Raw genomic sequence first — 21,743 nt, 5'->3', positions numbered from 1 at the left:
CTGTAGTCTAATTTTCAAGGTTTATTTTTAAATGTTATTTCATTAACCTCTTCTAATGTGAATATTTTGTCCCATAGGTATGGCATGAATTGCCTTATTCAGTTTGAAGATTTTGCCAATATAAATGCATTTCGGCTCCTGAAAAAGTATCAAAACCAGTACTGCACATTCAATGATGATATTCAAGGTAATCAGATTTTCACTGCATGTAGATCAAGACCAACATGTCCTGATATTAGTTTGTAATTTTATAATGATTCAAATTCAGTAAATTTGCACTGGATACCGATTAAATGCCAGGGATTATGCTTGATGATTTCACACATTATTTCTCATTTAATTTTACGTATTTGAGAAAAGTACTCTGTGACTTTAGAATATACCATATTATGTGTGAGCTAGAGAACAGGTGCCCTAAAATCTGATAAAATCCCCAGTGATCATGGCTAAACAAAGAATAAAATGTATGAAAATATATTATTCATTGTTTAAAATGAAGACTGTATATTTTTCTCTCTTCAGCCTTCATCTCAGTCAGTTTTCTAAGCTTAGAGATCAGTCACAGTTTCTGAGCTTTACCCCAGCAGAAGCTGCCTTTGTATACAGTGTGTACCGCGGTTTCCTGTTTGTCTTTGATTGATTGTAGATGCTTGGCTACCTGCTTTTGTCTAAGTTACTTGTTTTGTTTCTCACTAAGCCTTTTTTTGCAGCTCTCTCTAGATCCACACCACCCCCCTCCCCCACCAACCCACCTCCGCACATCCGAAACCTTCCAATGAGAATCTTACTCTTCCTGTTCCATGAAGGGCAGGTAGAATAAAAGCGCAGGCAGAGATCTAAAGGAGGAAGACCATAGTAAGTTTTGGCAACCTGAAAGAAGATCACAAATGGCTTCCATTTCACTCATCGCAGTTAACATTTTTCAGTGTTGACCTTACTTGGATTCTCAGCAGCATTTAACATTGTAGACCCCACTGTCTTCCTTGAAATACTCTCTTCTGTCAACTTTCGTGTCACATGCCCCTGCTGACTTGCTTCCTACCTCTTTGAACTTTCACCCTTTTTTTTTTCCAGGTTCGTCCCTCTCTGACTAGCTATTAAATGCCAGAACACTGCAACACTCAGTACCAGGGTCTTTTCTCTTTGTTCTATTATATCTTAGGTATATACTGCAAGGCCACAATCCCACTAGCAGATTTATATATTTAGCCCAGACTTCTTTGAATTCCGGGTCCATATACCCATCTGGTTATTTAAAATTTCCTCTGGGTTGTCTCAAAGTTGTCTCATACTCAACCTCCCCACCATCAAACTCTTATTTCCCCACCAACCTCAGGCTTCTTCGTGTGTTCTCCTTCTCTGTGAATTCCTGATGTCTCTCTCTTCTTCATCTCTCCCTGCCAAATACACTCCATCACTCATCCTCCTGATTTTCTGTTGTAAAAGTCTGTCTCTTCCACAGATTCCTCTCCATTAACCTAAGGTAAGTTACCATCATCTCTCCTAAATAATGGGCATTTTCTAAGAAATCTGTCCACATTTACTGTTGCTTCCCCTTCTTATGTGTTCTCTCCATAGTATGACTGCAGTTTGCCAGATGTAGACCTAGGAGCTGAGAATTTTGTGACAAGCCAAAGTTTTCTTTTTGCCATAGATATCTAGTCATATCATCCGTTCCATAAAATACTTGAATGGTTTTCCATTGCACTTAAGATGAAAGTCATAAATATGGTCCAAAATGCATGGTCTGATCCCTACCTGTCTCTCCAACCTCATTTTTTTTTGCCATTCTAGCCATCACCGTCTTTTTCAGGTCCAAACATAAGCCAGACTTCTTCCTGTCACAGGGTCTATTCAAATGCTGATCCATCCTCCTAGAATACTCTTCCCTCCCCTCTTCAAATCTCTTCTCAGTCATGACATTCCTCAGGAGGATCTTCCGGATCCTTGTGCTAAGTCAAATCTACCTATCATAGGCTTGCATAGCCCTACTTATTTTTCCCTTGTTGAACTTATCACAGAAACAGTTCTATATATTTATATAATTAAAAAAATTAATATCTCCCTCCCCACTAAACTTTAAGCTCTGTGAAGGACAAGAATATGTCTGTTTTGTTCATCACCTTGTCATTAATACAGTGCCCAGCCCATAGAAGGTACATAATGTTAGTGGAATGAATGACTGTAACACGTCCAAAGCAGGAGTGAGCAAACTACAGCCTATGGGCCAAATCCAGCCCACTGTCTGTTTTTGTAAAGTTTTCTTGCCACACAGCCATGCCCATTTGTTTATGTATTATTTATGATTGCTTTTGTAAGTCTGGGGCAGACATCACGTGACCGCAAACCCTAAAATACTTACTATCTGGCCACGTACAGAAAGAGTTTGCCAACCTCTGGTCTAAAAAGAGTTGGTGAGGGTCGAACTAAGGAATTAGGTTGGCTAAGGTAGGCGTACATTTTAGAGCGATCCCTTTCACTGTTTTCAGTGTAGAGACTGGATTCATTGGGAGCAAACCTAAAGGCTGTTGCTGTAGTCCAAGTTCGTGGTGATGGTGCCTGGTTCTGGGAAAATGCCAGTCAAGATTAAGAAATAGATGAGTAGTTGTTGATGATGAGGATAGAGCCTAGGTGTTTGCCTTGAAGAACTGGTAGAATGGGAAGGCAGTAACTGAGAATGAGAAAATGAGAGCCATTATAACATATGGATGTTAAGAACTCTGGGGTCAGACTGACTTGCTTTGCTCCTTCCTCATTGGCTGTGGACTTTGATCAATTGACTTCACCTCTCTGAGTTTTAATTTCTCATCTATGGCAGGAAGTTATATAATAGCTTCTATTTTTTTCTTTGGAAATGAGAGGATTAGAAGTTTGATGAGGGTAAAGGGAATTTGAAAGAACTGCTGTAGAGGACTAGAGAGCCATCTGACCATGAAACACAAAAGGATTCAGTAGTGGGTGCTGAGGGTCCACTGAAGTTGAACACCACAAACATACCATGACCCCAGGCTGAGCAGCTTGAGTGCAAGAGCTTAGGAGTAGGCAAGGCCAGGATGGTCAGTTGGGTTTATCTATGCTGGGTATTTTATGTATTTGTGCAGAGAAAGGACAGCGGGATAAGAGTTAAGGTTAAAGTATGACCATAGCACTAAGTTGGATAGAGAAGGAAGTGAAGATATAAGGGTGGGTAGATAGGGCCAAAGGGCTAGATTCCCATGAAATTAAACAATAGGTATAATGGGGATAATTGAGTAAAGAACTGAAAAGGTAGGAGATTGCGACCATGATGAGTGAGGTATTCTAATGTAGTTCTTCCAAGAAGGATTAGTTCTGAGAGATGAACCAAGATGAAACTTAGGAGGAATGTAGCCAAAGTGGAGTAAGATGAATGCCATTGGAAATGAGGTGGTCAAAGAAAAGTTTACATGTAAAATGAGGATGATAATATTTCTCTCGTAGAGTTTATATTGTGGACCAAAATAGTTATTTGTGAAAATACTCTGTCAACTGAAATATACTTTATAATTTTTAAAATTGACTATGCTTAAGTTCTTTAGTATAACATAGCTATGTAAATATAGTGTATTTAAAGATAATGAGTCTCTTTTTACGTTTTGAGGCACACTAACGTAATTGGTCTACTCTTTCTTTTCCTAAAATCCTTTGTGATGTTAATTACATTATTACTTTATTGCCATCTTCATGACAAAGATCCTTATGTTATTTCAACTTCATTTTCTTCTTTTTGTATTCATTTTTTTGAGTGTTTATAAGAAGTGAATATGTGGAGGATTTCAGAAAGGAAATGAAGACAGTCTAATTTTAACGTGCTATAACCCTAACTTGAAGATATAATATATAATGATAGAGTGCCTTTGATGCTACAGACATAGGCTTTGTAGATCAGTGTCTATAAGTCACTTATCAGTTCATTTTGTAGTAGTCTCTAAAGTAGCCACCAGTTAACTGTTGAACAAAACTGCCCTGTCCTTTCTTTAATAGTCTATATCTTTTGATTTTGTGGGTCTCACAGAAATGTCTGTATAGACGTTAAAGACTGGTATTGCACAGTTTTGAATCATTTTACAGAATAAATAGGTATCAGAGTTCAGTTTAGGGAAAAGAACGCTAAATCCAAATCATCAAACAAAATGAGCAATTAGGAATTAGGGTCAGCATTTCTGTCAACTGTGGCCAAGAATTTAGGGGTCAAGGCTTGGGCTGCATCAGCATTAAAGTCAGGAGCACAGGAAATCTGAGGCAGATGCCAGGCCAAGCCAAGAGCACTGCATGTGGAGCTGCCCTGAGAATCCACAGCGGAACATTTCCCCCAGCAGATCACCCCTATGGAGCATTAAATAACTAGTTTTCACCTCAACTAATCTGCCTAAAGTCTAATCTGCACACACACAGTCTACATATTTCCACATTTTAGGGTCCTACTGCCTTAGCCAACAGAAAGTTACGTTTGAGAAAAATGGGTCTAATCTCTGACTAGACAAAACTTGTGGCAAGTTATTGGGGTTCTGACTAGAACTGACCAAACTGTTTTGTGCTTTCTCCATACCAAAATAGTGTCCTTAGTGACACATCTTCCCCATATGTTTCTATTTTACCTTTTTAACCTTATGTTTTTACTATTTTGCCCACAGATGTCATACTTTCCTCACTGTGGGCATAGAAATTGCATTCTAGTGCCAACAAAAATAATTACATAACTATTACAGCCTTACCATGTAAATAAATGCTTTTACACTGGGCCTTTGGGGGAACTTTCTTTCTTCCTTTTTTTTTTTTTTAACAGATGTGTTATTTAAATTTATTAGCATTTTATGAAAAGTATTTGATTTTTAAAAATACTTAAATTCTACTATATTAATGATCTAAAATAATCTTAAATGATAGAGATTTTGGTTCAAAATTTATTTAGACCTTAATGCATTCTAATTATAAATTATTGCTAACTAGAAGAAGTGTGCAAATTAGCTATTAAGAAATGGAAATTACGGGACTTCCCTGGCAGTCCAGTGGTTAAGACTTCACCTTCCAATGCAGGGGGTGCGGGTTCGATCCCACATGCCTCGCGACCAAAAACCCAAAACATAAAACAGAAGCAATATTGTAACAACTGCAATAAAGACTTTAAAAATGGTCCACATTAAAAAAAAAAAAGAATTTTAAGAAAAAGAAAACAGAAATGGAGATTTAATAATATAATCTGGAGACCATCAGAATTCAGCAAATTCAGATCAAAAGAATAAGGTCTCATCCTTTGGTCTTCAAAATCAGCTGCAGGGCTTCCCTGGTGGTGCAGTGGTTGAGAGTCCGCCTGCTGATGCAGGGGACACGGGTTCGTGCCCCGGTCCGGGAGGATCCCACATGCCGCGGAGCGGCTGGGCCCGTGAGCCATGGCTGCTGAGCCTGCGCGTCCGGAGCCTGTGCTCCGCAGTGGGAGAGGCCACAACAGTGAGAGGCTCGCGTACCGCAAAAAAAAAAAAAAAAAAAAAAAAAAATCAGCTGCAAAAAGAGATTTTTCTTCCCATAATACCCTCTCTGGAATAGCTATTCTCTAACTTGGCATTCTAAGTAATTTACATAGAAATTTTTGCCATAATGAACTAGCTTGTTAGGATTTTTAAAAATAAGGTAAATGTAGCCTAATCTTATACCAAATGCTTTGATAATTGAAAAGATCAAAGTCAGACATGGTAGAACAGACATTACACAAATGAAGGAATACCATTGGCCTGAAAACATGTTTTAAAGTTTAACCACACCAAGTTTTAAAAAGCGTATTAAACAGCAGGTGACAAACTCATTTTCTGTATCAAGCTGTCAAAGATTTTTATTGTAATCCCAACTGTTAATGATGCTTTAGGAAAATGAACACTCTTGTACATTGATGTTGGGAATATAAATTGGTACAACTCTTGGGGTGGCAGTACATGTCACAGATCTTAATATTATGCAGATCTTTGATCCAAGAATTCTGTTTTTAGAAATTTATCCTCTGCAGACGAAGGTGTGCAAAACAAATATACAAGGATATTTAGCTAGTTAGTTTAAATATTTGTTTATTTTCAAAATGAGATGTAATTGACATATAACACTGCATTAATTTTAGGTGTACAGCTTAATGGTTTGATACACGTATGTATTGCTAAATGATCACCACAATAAGTTAACATCCATCACGACACATAGTTACAAGTTCTTTTTTTCTTGTGATAAGAACTTTGAAGATCTACTCTTGTGCCAACTTTCAATGTACAGTATAGTATTATTAACTTAGTCACCATGCTGTACATTACACCCCCAGAACTTATTTATCTTCTAACTGGAAGTCTGTGCCTTTTGACTCCCTGTACCCATTTTGTACAACTGCCACCAGTCTGTTCCCTGTATCTATGTGTTTGTTTTTTGTTTTAGATTCCACATATAAGGGAGGTAGAGTATTTGTCTTTCTCTGTCTGACTTGTTTCACTTAGCATAATGCCCTCACGGTTCATCCCTGTTGTCACAAAAGACAGAATTTCTTACCTTTTAGTGGTTGAATAATATTCATATATATATCTACTTCACATTTTCTTTACCCATTCATTTGTCATTGGACACTTGGGTTGTTTCCACGTCTTGGCAATTGTAAATAATGCTACAGTGAACATAGGGGTGCATGTATCTTTTCAAGACGGTGATTTCGTTTCCTGCAGAGAAATACGCAGAAGTGGAATTGCTGGGTCACATAGTAATTCTAGTTTTAATTTTTTGAGGAACCTCCATACTGTTTTCCATAGAGGCTGCACCAATTTACATTCCCACCAACAGTGCACCAGGGTTCTTTTTTTTCTACATCCTTGACAACATGTGTTATTTTTTGTCTTTTTTTTTTTAATACCAGAAATTAAGTTTATTCAGGAAGAGCAGAGGAATTGCAATTTGGGAGATGCATCCTGTAGCAAATTACAGGAGGGTCCCTTGTCTTTTTGATAATAGCCATTCAAACAGGTGTGAGGTAATATCCCATTCTGGTTTTGAATGGCATTCCCCTGATGGTTAGTGAGGTCTTGCCCATTTGTATGCCTTCTCTGGAAAAATGTCTATTCAGATAAAGATATTTATTGTGATGTTATGTTTAATGGCAAAAATCAGAAAGCCTCTAAATACCCAAAGATACAGGTTTGGTTAAATAAATTATCACAGGTTCATCCTATAGGATATTATAACTATACAAAATAATATTTTAAAATATATTATTGATATGGTAAGATAGTCACAAAATATTTTTAGGTGATAAAAATATGTTAAATAAGTATGTTAAAATAATAAGCATGGCATGAGATTTTTTAAAATTAATTTTTATTGGAATATAGTTGATTAACAATGTTGGGTTAGTTTCAGATGTACAGCAAAATGAATCAGTTATACATATACATATATCCACTCTTTTTTAGATTCTATTCCCATGAAATATTTTTCTATAAAGTTTTCTTGAATTTGCATATATCAGGTAGAGAAAGAACTTGTAAGAATGTACATCAGAATGTTGAAAACTACGGTACCTAGACAATGGGATTATAGGTGACATATTTATTATTATATTATTTATTATTCCTGCCAGTGTCAACTTTCTGCCAGTATTCTTCAAGCCAAGTAGGGAAAGAATAAACTTTCATTTAGTCTTCTTATTTTGAGTATGGTACCGTTGCACCATTATCCCTGGAACCTTACAATTATGTCTGGTGCCTTACAGTCCGGAGACCCTCTTTAGAAAATAAACCTCTAGGGGCTTCCCTGGTGGCGCAGTGGTTGAGAGTACGCCTGCTGATGCAGGGGACACGGGTTCGTGCCCCGGTCCGGGAATATCCCACATGCCGCGGAGCGGCTGGGCCTGTGAGCTATGGCCGCTGAGCCTGCGCGCCCGGAGCCTGTGCTCCGCAACGTGAGAGGCCCGCGTACAGTAAAAAAAAAAAAAAAAAAAAAAAAAGAAAAGAAACCTCTAGTTTCTTTCTAAACCTCCAGGGTGTGGGAGAGTCAACTGTGTGCCGACAGGAGTTGTCTGGGTTCAGACAACTTCTTAACAGATTTTTGAGCAGCTTCCTGTGTGTATCCTCTCTTTTATCCCCACTTCCAGAGGTACTTGGTGCCTCCTACACTCAGGCCCTCAGGACCGGGGTAGGTACCCTGGACCTCTCACATTCACCCCTCAGGACCAGGGTAGGTGCCCTAAACGCCTCAGTCTGTGCTTAAACACATTTATTCATCCTCCTTCTGCCTCTAGTTCTCGTTCTTCACCTGATCTATTTATCTAGTAAAGCACTGTAATAATTGGATTATACATAAGTCTTCTCTACTAGTTTTATATAGTAAGTCTAATCAGATTTAATAAATGAATTGCATTAGTAGAAGTGATTCTTTGATAAAAGGTAAGACTGATATTTAATAACCACAGCAAAGGGACAGCATAAATGGTGACTTAATGTTAAAGTTGTAATGTACACAAAGACAATAGAAGTTTCTACACTTTTTAAGATTGACCCTTTAGTATCTCGCTAACAATGTTAAATGTTAAGTACTCTTTAAAAGTGATAGTACAAAAATAAACTTTAACCTGTCTTTGATTTCCTAAAAGTTTAGTTTTCAATCTCAAAGCAGAAGTTACTTTGGAACAATTTAATGTGGAGACTCACATTTTTATGTAATATCAACTTGCTACATTTACTCCCTTGATTGCAGTGAAATTTAAATCAAGGCAGTATCAGGCGGTAGGACCAGGTTATGTAGAAGAATCATGTTCAAGTTCACCTTTTGGTAGTGCTAAATATTTCTAATTTTGTTAATTCTGTAAAGAGAAGTTTAGATGTTTCATTATGTCCTCAGGAAATATTATAAAATATATTTTAAAAATTTATTTATTTTATTTATTTATCTTTGGCTGCGTTGGGTCTTCGTTGCTGTGCGCAGGTTTTCTCTAGTTGCGGCGAGTGGGGGCTTCTCTTGTTGCGGAGCACGGGCTCTAGGCGCACATGCTTCAGTAGTTGTGGTACGTGGGCTCTAGAGAGCAAGCTCAGTAGTTGTGGCACACGGGCTTAGTTGCTCCGCGGCACGTGGGATCTTCCCGGACCAGGGCTCGAACCCATGTCTCCTGCGTTGGCAGGTGGATTCTTAACCGCTGCATCACCAGGGAATCCCCATAAAATATACTTTTAAATATAAGGCTCTGATATCCAGTGTAGTTAAGAGACTTATTTTGCCTTATTTGGGGTAATATGTCTGAACTTAAAACATTTTGAGTTTTAGTGCAGAATGATGTAGCATAAGCATATAAAAATATCACACATTATAGCAAGTATCTTTTGGAATATTTTATTCTGTCTATCCTTAAATGCCCAATTCTATTTAAAAATCAGAACAATAGTATAGACAGTGATTGTTGATGATACTTCAACTTTGACTCTTCAGCTGGTTAAATCTTGGGGTGCTGGTAGACTCTGTAGAGACCCTTCAAGTTACAGAATCTCAGAGTTGGAAGGGAGCTTAGAGTCCCTTAAATCCAAACTTTTGGCCAATGTAGAGACAGTTTGAGATGCTATTTGTGAATAAGTGTTCATCTAGTGTCTGGATAGCTGTACCTCTCTAATTAAAATTCTCTTTTCATCTGTTTAACACCTCTAGTCAATCTATCTTGTTGTATGAAGCAAATACCATTCTAAACCTGCCATGGTATCTTTCTTACGTAGATCAGCCTTATTTTTACACAGGCTTTCATCATAAATAATATATAGAAGAGTGACCTTTGTGTGATGTGTGACTTAATTGCAATTCATAATGTGTAGCATGGCGGCTCAAAATTGCAAGCATTTTATATTTGTGTTCCTAAATAAAAAACATGCAAGAGACACACAGCTCTTCAATAATTAATCATTTATTGTGATCTTATTTGTGACTACCAAATTCTATAAGAAAGAAGCAAACAACCAAAAGATTCAAAAGAACAAATCTACTGATGGTGCAATGTTTGATGCATCTTTGGTATTTGGCATACATAACGCTTCATCATTGTGTCACTCTTCAAACCTATCCTAATCTATGTTTTTTGGTTTATTTTTATTTTTTTAACTAAATGAGGGTGTTTAAAGTTTCACTAGGCTTTACTACCCAGCTGAGTGATCTAGGAATCATAGGTAGAATGTTACTTTAGAGGAGTAAATTGTAGATACAACAGGGAGGTACTGCAGGAAGCTTCAGGGTTATATTTCAGACGTGAACCATGAAGGAATTGAGCCATGTAATTATGTTCAAAGCAAACGAACTGCTCTGTGATCTGTGAAAGCTTATATGGCAAAGTAATAAAATTAGAACTGGTGAAGTTTCTACTACCATGAGGCATGATGAGGAAAGCTCAGTTTTTATCCTACATAATTTTTACATTAATTTTGTCCAGTGTCTTTGGGATTCACCAGTGATTTATCATAGGTAGGAAGCTGATTAAAGACTGCACCAACATCAGTTTTTCGTTGCTATTAACTGTTAATTTTTCCAGTTGAAAATTAAAACATTTAAATTTTCTAATAGCACTTAGTATTTTTTGATCTCGTATAATACAGTGATTTTACAGCTGAGCAAACTGATAAACACAATGATTTCTCTAAATTCATTCAGCTAGTAAACAGGTTTAGCTGGAAATCCACCTAGGAATCCCAACCCCATGTTCTTTTTTATTTATTGATCTATTTATCTATCTATTTATTTATTTTAAAATTGAAGTATAGTTGATTTACAATGTTGTGTTAACTACTGCTGTGCAGAAAAGTGATTCAGTTTGAATATATATACATTCTTTTTTTAAAATATTCTTTTCCATTATGGTTTATCATAGGCTACTGAATACAGTTCTCTGTGCTATACAGTAGGACCTTGTTGCTTATCCATCCTATATATAAAAGCTTACATCTGCTAAACCCAACCTCCCACTCCTAATTTATCCCTCCCCCTCCCCCTTTCCCCCCTGGGAACCATAACTTTGTTTTCTACATCTGTGACTCTATTTCTGTTTTGTAAATAACTTCATTTGTATCATTTTTTTAGATTCCATATATAAGTGATGTCACATGATATTTGTCTTTCTCTTTCTGACTTACTTCCCTTAGTATGATAATCTCTGGATGCATCCATGTTGCTGCAAATGGCATTACTTCATTCTTTTTTGTGGCCGAGTAATATTCCATTGTATATACATATATACCACACCTTCTTTATCCATTCTTCTGTCAATGGACATTTAGATTGTTTTTATGTCTTGGCTATTGTGAATAGTGCTGCTAGGAACATAGGGGTGCATGAATCTTTTTGAATTATAGTTTTTTCTGGATTTATGCCCAGGAGTGGGATTGCTGGATCCTATGGTAGCTCTATTTTTAGTTTTCTGAGGAACCTCCATACTGTTTTCCACAGTGGCTGCACCAACTTACATTCCCACCAACAGTGTAGGAGGGTTCCCCCTTCTCCACATCCTCTCCAGCAGGCTCTTAGTCACTGCATCACCAAATTCAGCCACAGAACCTTCTTTTTTGGAAAGTTTTCAACAGTCGTAAGTTGCTGTCTTAAAAGACAGATGTCAGTAGCCTGAGAATTTCACGTCAAATGCAAGCGTGGGGTCAGACAACTGCAGGTTCCTTTTCTGCACCAGTTAACCTGTTGTGTGATGATTTTAAGACATGAGTATCAGTTTGAGGCTTGGGATTCGGGATACAGCAGCGCCCATGTGAGGATTGCTCAGGGTGTTTCTTGTTGCAGGAACGGCATCTGTCGCAGTTGCTGGCATCCTTGCAGCCCTTCGAATAACCAAGAATAAGCTGTCTGATCAAACAATACTATTCCAAGGAGCTGGAGAGGTACCTGCCTTATGTAGGGGTTACGTTCTCCTACACTAGTGAACATAACATTCATTCTAATTACTCATGAATTTGAAGTTTGAGGTAGTCTCTCAAATTTTTAGTTTATTGAAACTATAGGTTTTACTGAAAGATTCTTCAAATTAAGTATTGAGGCATATTAATTTTTCACAGGAGACTTTAGAGGCATAGAGATATTTTCACAGTTTTCAATTTGTAAGATTATCAGATGTTGCCGTGGGTTTTTGTTAGGCATATTTAAGGTGCCATGCAGGAACCAAAAAAGTTTCCAATGTATGACTAATTATATATAGAAACCTTTAAGTATTTAAGCTATTATAGCTGATGCTAACTTTTAGTATCCTCCAGTGTCACATACCAAAATTTTCTTAACTTGACTCACAATTCAATGTGCACATTCATAACTATATAGAAGTTTCTTAGAAAAAATATTTTGAATTGAACATTCATCATGCAGTATAACCATTCACACGCAAAAGAACTAAAACATTTAAAATTGTTGGAAAGAGATGGCAGGAATACAAAATAATGCTGTTTCCTCTTCTCTTTTTCTATGGGTTAATCATTTGAAAGAAGAAAATTAGACTCGTTATAATAATTCACCCCCAAAATAGAAATTAAAATGTCAATTTAGTTTGAGCTTCTTGTGAGAAAACTGCCAAAATCTTTTTAGAATTATAGAATGTAATAAATGGGGAAATGCTTCGTGGCTATACATATTTTAAGAAGCCTTAAATTTTCAAATTTAATATGATTATGAATAAATGTATTACACTGGAAGAAACTATGTATACTGTGTTGGGTTTGATTTTACTTGTTCTTAAAATAAAGCAAAATACATGAAGCTAAAACTTACAAGATATAAACATGTGAAAGAATTCAGGGTGTAAGTCACAAATTTATTTTCATATCAGAATAAAAATCAAGGTTAAATTACAGCTCATTAAAATTTGATTTTTTTTTATTTCTGTGAATTGTTATATGCTGTACTTAATTTTAGTAAACTTCTTTAAATTTCCAAAGGGTTTTGTTGAATGCCACAGGCCAGTTCTTGGTACTCAGCAGGAGAGAGGTATTCATGGTTGGATGATTCAAAACTGGCCCTTGTTTGTCTCTGAAAAGGTTTTGGAAATTTCACAGATCATCACCAAATTTATCATATACCAAAGGAGTTGTTTCCTTTAATATTGCAAGAAATCTCACAGTACTTTCTTTGTCTAAATTAAGAGAGTAAATAAATGCTCGGGAACACATATTTTAAGTGTTCCATTTTATTGCCTAATTGGTCAAGTTCTCATCCAAATGACCAGACTTCATTCTTCCAATTCAGTTAGCAGAGCTTGAACTGAACAATAAGCAATACAGTCTCATAAGCAAGGTTGAAAAGTTCATTATTTTAAATTCAATATTTTCTTATTAGAGGAAATCTTAATTGTATGAACAGGGTTAAAGATGCTGACAACCAAGGATATCACTGGTTTATCTGTGGCTCAGTATAAAGCAGCATAATAGTGATTCTGTTGTAATAAAAAGAGTAAATAATTGTCATTTAGCAGAACCCAAATGTGACAAAAATACTTCACTCCCAGTACAAGTGAAGAATATAGCTCTTTCGGTCAATAGAGCCATTTTGTACTTCCTTGTTCATAATGACGAAATGAGGTAAAATGTAACTCTTGATAAGGGATTATGTGGAACAGCATGAAACATTTTTGTTTTTAAGGCTGCCTTAGGGATTGCGCACTTGATTGTTATGGCCATGGAGAAAGAAGGTTTACCAAAGGAGAAAGCCATGAAGAAGATATGGTTGGTGGACTCGAAAGGATTAATAGTTAAGGTAAGAATTTGTCATTTTTAACCAGATACAGTATTTTAATCAGTACCCCATTCTGGACGCCCATCTCAAAGACAACTACTGTTTCCACCTACCTCACTTCCAACACTGTGTTAAAAGAGTAGCCATTGCACACGAATGACCATGTCATACAGTAAGGCGGGTACTCTTCTGAATAAAGAAGAAAACTATGGCTTGGCTGTCGTATCCGTCTGTCATGTGAGTAGGCTTTTTACAGCTCCATCGGTTGTCTGCCCGCGTGAATTAGTTTAGTTTCCAAGTGAGGTAGTTTGAGACTGATACGGGTGAAACACTTCGGTCCAGCTCCTTTCACTAAGGGCTGTCTGTCAAATTGCACACTGGCTGGAAAGAAAGAAGGAAAAAAATGAAACAGTTACTCTTTTACCAGCTACTTTCTCTTAACCAGAGTCTTGAGAGTTTTCATGGTAATTCCTGAGAAGAACTTTAATAAATGGGCTGTTTCAGTGTTAACTTCCTTGAGGTTGTCTCCCAGCTTTAATAGAGACAATGGTATCCATGTTATAGGGTTATTGTGAGAAGCTAAATAGGAGTAGGAAGGTGACCATGACCCAGTTGTAAGGCGTTGTTATTACTGCTGCCAGTTGTGCACATCACTCACTCTTCCTTAAACTGCCAGAGAAAATATACTTGTAAATCCCCCTTCCACATGAAGGAGAATTTTTTTTTTTTTTTGCGGTACGCGGGCCCCTCACTGCTGTGGCCTCTCCCGTTGCGGAGCGCAGGCTCAGCGGCCATGGCTCACGGGCCCAGCCGCTCCGTGGCATGTGGGATCTTCCCAGACCGGGGCACGAACCCGTGTCCCCTGCATCGGCAGGCGGACTCTCAACCACTGCGCAACCAGGGAAGCCCTAAGGTGAATTTTTAAAAAAACCAGTGATAAGCAATGTATCCAGGAATTTAATAGAGAAACAAATGTGAATGTGTGCTGACTTTCTGGAAAGCTATTTTATGTGTGTCCAAGAGTCTTTAAAAGTTTATGCTTCTGATCTAACAGTTTCCATTCTAAGAATCTTTACCATAGAGATAGAGATGTGTACAGTGTTTTATGTGTGAGGGTGTTATCACAGCACTATTTATATTAGTGAAATGTTTCATCATACAGTAATTATAATAGTGATATGTTATACTTACCTAAATAAAGGATAATTGTGACATGAATTGGGGAATAGCCCCTGTAATATACAGGCTTAAAGTTATTTTCAAAGAACTATAAATAACCTTAAAGGATTCATAATATAATGTTAGGTGAAAATAGGAAAACACTATATTATATGTAACTATTTTGCTTTAAAAATTGAGTTGTATATGAAAGAGAAAGAAATGCATCAAATACATATTACTTGAAAACTTATTTTTAGTGCCTTTCTCCATATTCCAGATTCTCCTTAATCATTGTGTTTCTTTAAAGCTAGAAGAATGTTCATTTTTTAAAAGATATAGATCAAGAAATTTTGCTTTAAATGAAGAAGAAGTATATGCATAACTGTTTGTAGAACATGAGTATCTGTAAAACTGTGAAACAAAACAGAAAGTACCTTTATAACATCTCCTGGGACCAAATAATAATAATTTTATTAATTTTATTAACAATAAATAATAACAGTGTAATTGTTTATAGTATATAAGAAATAAAGTTTTAAGTTTGTTGGCTTAAAAATTCCTATTGCTTTAAAGAATCAGCATAACTATAAAAAATTGTACACTGTGGCCACCTGACGTATACTGTCATGAAATAAGAACATTTACTGAGTGAAATCATCTGTGGCTCAGGCATTACACTTGTGGGGACACAGTAAGGCCCTTGATCTCAGGAGGCTCCCAGCCTAGTGGGAAAAACTCAAGCCAAGAGTTACAACTCCACATGACAATGTTACAGAAATATGTCCTTGGTGCCAGGGGTGCACAGGGCATGGTGCTTCCACCGCACTAAAGAGAAGAACAGGGAGGCTGAGGACGGTTCCAAGACAAGGCGTCTCTCCAGCTGAGTTTGAAAGGAAGAGTTGGGAGTTGATCTCCAGTCTCCATAGACATCTTAAACTTCTTATATGCAAAACTGAGACAAGGGAAGTTGAATGGCAAGTTCACTCTGAGATCTTGATTGAAGCTACGGATCGTGTCTTCTACCTCTCTATCTTCAAAGCCCTACTGGTGTCTAGTAATTGACAATAAATATGTTGTTAATAAATGAGTTAATGAATGAGTGCCTTCCAGGCAGAAGAACGGCATTTGCAAAAGGAACTATTTTGCGAGAAGAGACATTTAGGGATTAGGATTGAAAGGAATCGAGTGATGACAGGTGATGAAGGCTCTTCTAAATCCTGAACGTGAGCAGTTTTCAGCGTCTTGTCACTCTGATGGCCTTGTGGAGGATGGACTGAAATGAGGTGCAGCTAAGAAACTAGTTACAAAGCTGTCGCAGTAATACAGATCAAAGTTAATTAAGGCCTGAAATAAAGCAGTGACTAAGAGGGTCAGTGAAAGATGTTTGATTCAGTAGATACTTAGGATGCAGGACTGGCATACTTAGTAACCGATTAAATACGGAAGGAGGAGTAGAGCAGAGGAAGGAATCTAGCAGGACTCCTTGGGTGTATAGGTAAGTGATGTGGCCATTAATGTTACAAAAAAAAAAAAAAGGAATGAAGAATAGGCCAGTTTAAGGGAAAGGTAATGAGATCAGTTTCGGAGATAGCAAGTTTAAGGTGCCCCTGGAGACCTCAGATAGAGGTATCCCTTTGGCAGTTGGAGAGACAAGACTGATGCTCGGGAAAAGGATCTGAGCTCCCAGAAGTGGAGATTTGAGGATCATCATATGTATATAGTGGGAGCCATGGAAAACACTGTACAAACTGTGCTGTACTTAGGGATGCAATACATGCAAGAATCAGAAAAGGTGAAAGCCCACGACTGTGGTTTTCTTTCATGATTTCTCATGATATTTCAATGAGAAATCTTCAAAAAAAATACATAGATTTTAGCATCTCAAGCACTTTTAACTAGATTAACTGAACTGAGACTCCAAATTCCATGGATTACAGTACTTGGAAGGACATGTATTACAGCATGACTAGTATTTGGAATAACTGTGAAATTGTTGCCTAGACCGAATCAGTCACTCTTACTTCATGTCTTTTACTTGCCAAAACAAAGAGCTGCATATGTTCTGCTTGCCAAGATAAATAAAGTTATGTTTTAAAAGATTCTTATATATTTAATAGTTTTTGTGCTATTTAATGTAAGAGAAACTTCAATTCACCACTTTTTCTTCCATGTTTTTAAACCGTCAAAATTATAATGTTGATTTTTGTGGCAGAACTAATAAATCTTAGAGTAACTACTAAATTGGTATAATCTTGCTTTCAGTTTTGCGTGATTTTTTGGTGCTTGTTATCCTTTATTCTTAGTATTTTTTACAACCTCTCTTGAAAACCAATAATAACCATCTTATTAATTTCATTAACTTACATGCAGTTGTTTATAATATGTAAAAAATAAAGTTCTAAATAAAATTTTATTAGTCGAACTCCTTCAGTCTTTAAACCCATAAAACCCAAACTATAAAGTAACCCTGTGAGGTTAGCGCATTTGTGGAGTTATGTAATCATCAGGCTAGATAATTATTATTCTAATGTGTTGTCTGTTTTCAGTTTTTGTTTTCAACTCCACATCTATAGTATTTTCTATCATTTACCTCATATCCATAGGTACTATAATTATCAATATCTTAAATAATTCATCAGTATCAGTAAGGTTGATTGAAATGGATTATTTGGTCACTGATAATCCTCAGATATCTTAGTTTAGTGTCTTACATCAAGGAACAGTTGACATACTGTTTAGCCCACTAAGATTAGTACGTTTTAATATAAACAAACTAATACTTGGTTTAAAAGCAATCCTTCCAAACTAAAAATTTAGAGGGCGAATAAATACAGTAAAGAAGGGATAAAAAAGGAGCGCTCCCAGCATGACTAGTATTTGCATTTCACAATGATAACTTGGAGCATTTTTAGGGAGGACAAGAAGCCACAAACAAAAACCAATCCAGACTTAAACTTTTTCTTAAATAAATGTATCTTGGCTTTCACCAATAAACCAAGTGAATGTTAACGCAGGAAACTCCAAAATAAAATGTAGGGTATTAATAGATATCATGAAGGATAGACTTCATCTAACACAGAATAGGACTGTAGTATTTTATTTTATTTTTATTTTATTTTGTTCTGTTTGGCACAGTTCTGTTTTCAATTATTTAAAGAGTTTTTTGCTTTACAGTTATAGTTAAATGTGTGGTTCCTGTAAGAAAGAGATAGTAACTAAAAGTATTTTCTATGTTGCAAGGGTAGTTGTTTCCTTCCTGAGAGTTTAATCTTTAGGTCTAGGGCTTGAAACTCCATGCTGTATGGAAAAAGTTTTCCTTTCCCCTGTGATATTATCAGAATTTTAGCCAGTGATACTGTCACCACCTTGAATGATGGTTAATACATTGCATACACTGTGGTTTAAAAAAAAAAAATTCTGATTCCTAAGAAACTTTGAAGCTTGGTGAAAAGTATCTGGCTTGCTTTTTTTTCCTCCCTCTTTTCCATTTCTTATTGAGCATATGATCACTATATATGTAGGTACTAAAAAGCACAGAGGCGGAAGTTATATACACGAGTCTTTCAGACAGAAAATTATGGACATGGACTTTTAGCAAATACAAAATTAAATACTGATGGAGTTAACCACCTGTTATCTTCCGTTATGACCACTCTGCACCCCTTTGTTATGCTCTAACGTGGAAAACACTTTTGTCACATCGTTCATCTTCTTTTAGTCTGTCCTTGAGATGACGAAACTGAGCTCTGAGCTCTTCAGCAAGCACACACACTCACGCTGCGAGTGAAACGTTATTGACTGACAGGTTCTGTCTTCAGATAAAGAGGGGCCAGATTCAACTCTGATAAGCTATCGACATGACAACAAAAACAGGCCAGTAAAATGGGGCAGGTTGTCCAAGCAGGCACGGATTCCAGAGTTCTTCTAGTACCTGTGTGTAGGGAGGAATGCATAGTTATCAGTGGCAGTGCACAGTTATTTCTTTTTATTTATTTTTTTTTTGCGGTACGCGGGCCTCTCACTGTTGTGGCCTCTCCCGCTGCGGAGCCCAGGCTCCGGACGCGCAGGCTCAGCGGCCATGGCTCACGGGCCCAGCCGCTCCGCGGCATGTGGGATCTTCCCGGACCAGGGCACGAACCCGTGTCCCCTGCATCGGCAGGCAGACTGTCAACCACTGTGCCACCAGGGAAGCCCCCACAATTAATTTTTTATACCTCTCCTGGGTCATGAAATGCTACCTCAAAATCCTAACAGTCTTTGCCACCTTTCTCCCCACCCCCAGCAGAGCAAATGTTGCTTTTGAGAAAGGTAGTAGTTCAGTATGGTTGTATCTCCTGTAGTAAGAATCAGCACAAAACCAAGGGGTGGCGGGGGGGAAACCAAAGAAATAATAATATTCAAAAGAAACTCCCAGCTATTTGTAGTACATTTGGTGTAATTAGAGACTCTTGAAAAAAGAAACACCATAGAATTTGGGGTTTCTGAGATAAAAAAGTGCCCACGTGCACGTTGCCAAATGAAGGTACAGTTTCAGCAAGGGATCCTGAATAGGGAGACTGAACTGATAAGAAATCTATATCCACATTTAGCCGAAGTGATGGGTGTAAAGAAGGTAGATTCCAATTTGGATTTTGAAAAGAGGAGAAAATTGAGCCATTGGCACAGAAAATAGAAGTCCAAAGATAAAAGACATTGCCCTGAGTATTACAGATCTAGAGAATGTCACATTCCAATAGTTTTTAATCTAAACCAGATCATCACATCAACTTTGAAAATGGTATAGAAAATACTTGGGAGACCTTTATTTTTGTCTTTTGATTCTTCTGTTTTTGGCAGGTAGAGCCCTTGAGTGATGCTGGTTTGCATGATTTCTGGCCTTCTTTCAGTACTTACTCTCCCTTCGTTCCTAAGTCACCACCAAGAATTAAGCCTTTGGGGCTGAGGCTATAGGTAATTTATGTTTCTTGCTAGATGGATGTCTTCTGGCCAAGTTCTGGCTTTAGTGGCTAGGAGCTGCCAGTGCTGTTACTATGATTAATAAAGTAAGATGTTCATGATTAAAGCATACATCTTTTCATATAATGTTTATCTGCCTTCTTGATGATTTGCTGCTCATTCCAGGAACCTTAGGTGGTTTAAACACATTAAATACTTTTCATTATATCTCAGGTTGCCAGCCAAAAGAGCACTACTAGAAATCTGTGCTTTTGCATTATTCTGTAGCTTTCCTTCTTTAGAACTCATCATTTCGTACTTTTTTGAAAACAGATCACATACCTTTTAAAAATGCTCCTGGTAGAGATCTGATAAATCCTTTAGTGCAGTGATTCTAAAAACTGGCTAATCACTTGAATCATCTGAGAAGCTTTTAAAAAAATACAGACTCCAGGGCCTCGTCCTGGATTTGAATTAAAATATCTGGCAGCAGGGCTCAGGAATCTATTTTTCCTCAGGTGAGTCTGGCACTCAGTTGGCTTTGGGAAGTCCAAATCAGGTTCATTTTTATTACACTGTCTTCATCACCTATCCAAACCATTTTCTAGATGGAGAAGCCAACATCTGTAGAAGTATCAAAGGACTTGCCCAAGGTCATGAGTGAATGGAAGGGCCTAAGGACTTCTCCACACTGATCCTGAGTCCCACCTTCAATCCCCAACATGTGTAGATGGCATTTATTGTGGCTAATTGGGGAGCTTTTCTTTCATTTTTTGTATATCATTAAAGGTTTTCAGAAGTAACATAAATGTATTTGCTGTTCGCTATTAGAATGTATTCTGCTGCTAGTTATTTATTCATGTCCCTAAGCCAACAAAATTTATCACAATTTATATCAATTTTTCTTGACCACAATTGACGGTTGTGAGGACAACACTGTAAGATACATTTTTAAATGTTTCATTTCCTGTTTGGGATAATCTGGGACAGTAAGCTCAGGAAAATATTTTGAATTATTGAACTAAGAAAATGAGGATTATGTCTCTCCCACCTTCAGATTATTCAACATCTTTTAAATTCATTTCACATTATGGATTTGTAGGTCCACATTCAATATAAACAGACTAGACCCTCTTCTCTCATTTACATGCTACTTGTAGCAGCTGTTCAATTCATATCATGCGAGGTTGAATTTGGTTATTTCAGCTGCTAGTAAAACTTTTCTAAGACTTTTACTCTCATGCTAGTTTTATTTATTTAATATACTTATTATTTTTGGCTGCGTTGGGTCTTCGTTGCTGCGTGCAGGCTTTCTCTAGTTGTGGCGAGCGGGGGCTGCTCTTTGTTGCGGTGCTCGGGCATCTCGCTGCGGTGACTTCTCGTATTGCGGAGCACGGGCTCTAGGTGCATGGGCTTCAGTAGTTGTGGCACGTGGGCTCAGTAGTTGTGGCTCGCGGGCTCTAGAGCGCAGTCTCAGTAGTTGTGGCGCACGGGCTTAGTTGCTCTGCCACATGTGGGATCTTCCCGGACCGGGGCTCAAATCCGTGTCCCCTGCATTGGCAGGCAGATTCCCAACCACTGTGCCACCAGGGAAGCCCTCATGCTAGTTTTATTTTCTCATGTGGGAGGCTACTTCTTGGCTTGGTAATATAATGAAAATGAATAGATTTCCTTTTTTAAAAAATTTATTTTTATTTATTTAGTTTTGGCTGTGTTGGGTTTTTGTTGCTGCGCGTGGGCTTTCTCTAATTGCGGCAGTGGGGGCTACTCTTCATTGTGGTGTGTGGGCCTCTCACTGTGGTGGCTTCTCTTGTTGTGGAGCACGGGCTCTAGGCACACGGGCTTCAGTAGTTGTGGCACATGGGTTCAGTAGTCGTGGCTCGTGGGCTCTAGAGCACAGGCTCAGTAGTTGTGGCGCA

General features: G+C 37.5%; 1 protein-coding gene across 1 annotated transcript in view; it reads left to right on the top strand.

Moving 5' to 3' along the window:
* ME1 (malic enzyme 1) overlaps nucleotides 1-21,743 on the top strand; it is a gene marked incomplete at its 5' end in the record, with an annotated part of 109,306 nt that overhangs the window by 53,259 nt on the left and 34,304 nt on the right. Inside the window, 3 exon segments of the mRNA XM_089921796.1 lie at nucleotides 78-187; nucleotides 11,794-11,891; nucleotides 13,636-13,749. Coding sequence (XP_089777922.1) covers nucleotides 78-187; nucleotides 11,794-11,891; nucleotides 13,636-13,749 — 322 coding nt within the window.

Source organism: Delphinapterus leucas, chromosome 12 (assembly GCF_059928025.1).
Source record: "Delphinapterus leucas isolate spDelLeu-1000000601 "Yukka" chromosome 12, BTC_Dleu_Yukka2, whole genome shotgun sequence".
In the NCBI taxonomy this organism is placed as follows: Eukaryota; Metazoa; Chordata; class Mammalia; order Artiodactyla; family Monodontidae; genus Delphinapterus; species Delphinapterus leucas.
This window is presented reverse-complemented; position numbering and strand designations above follow the sequence as displayed.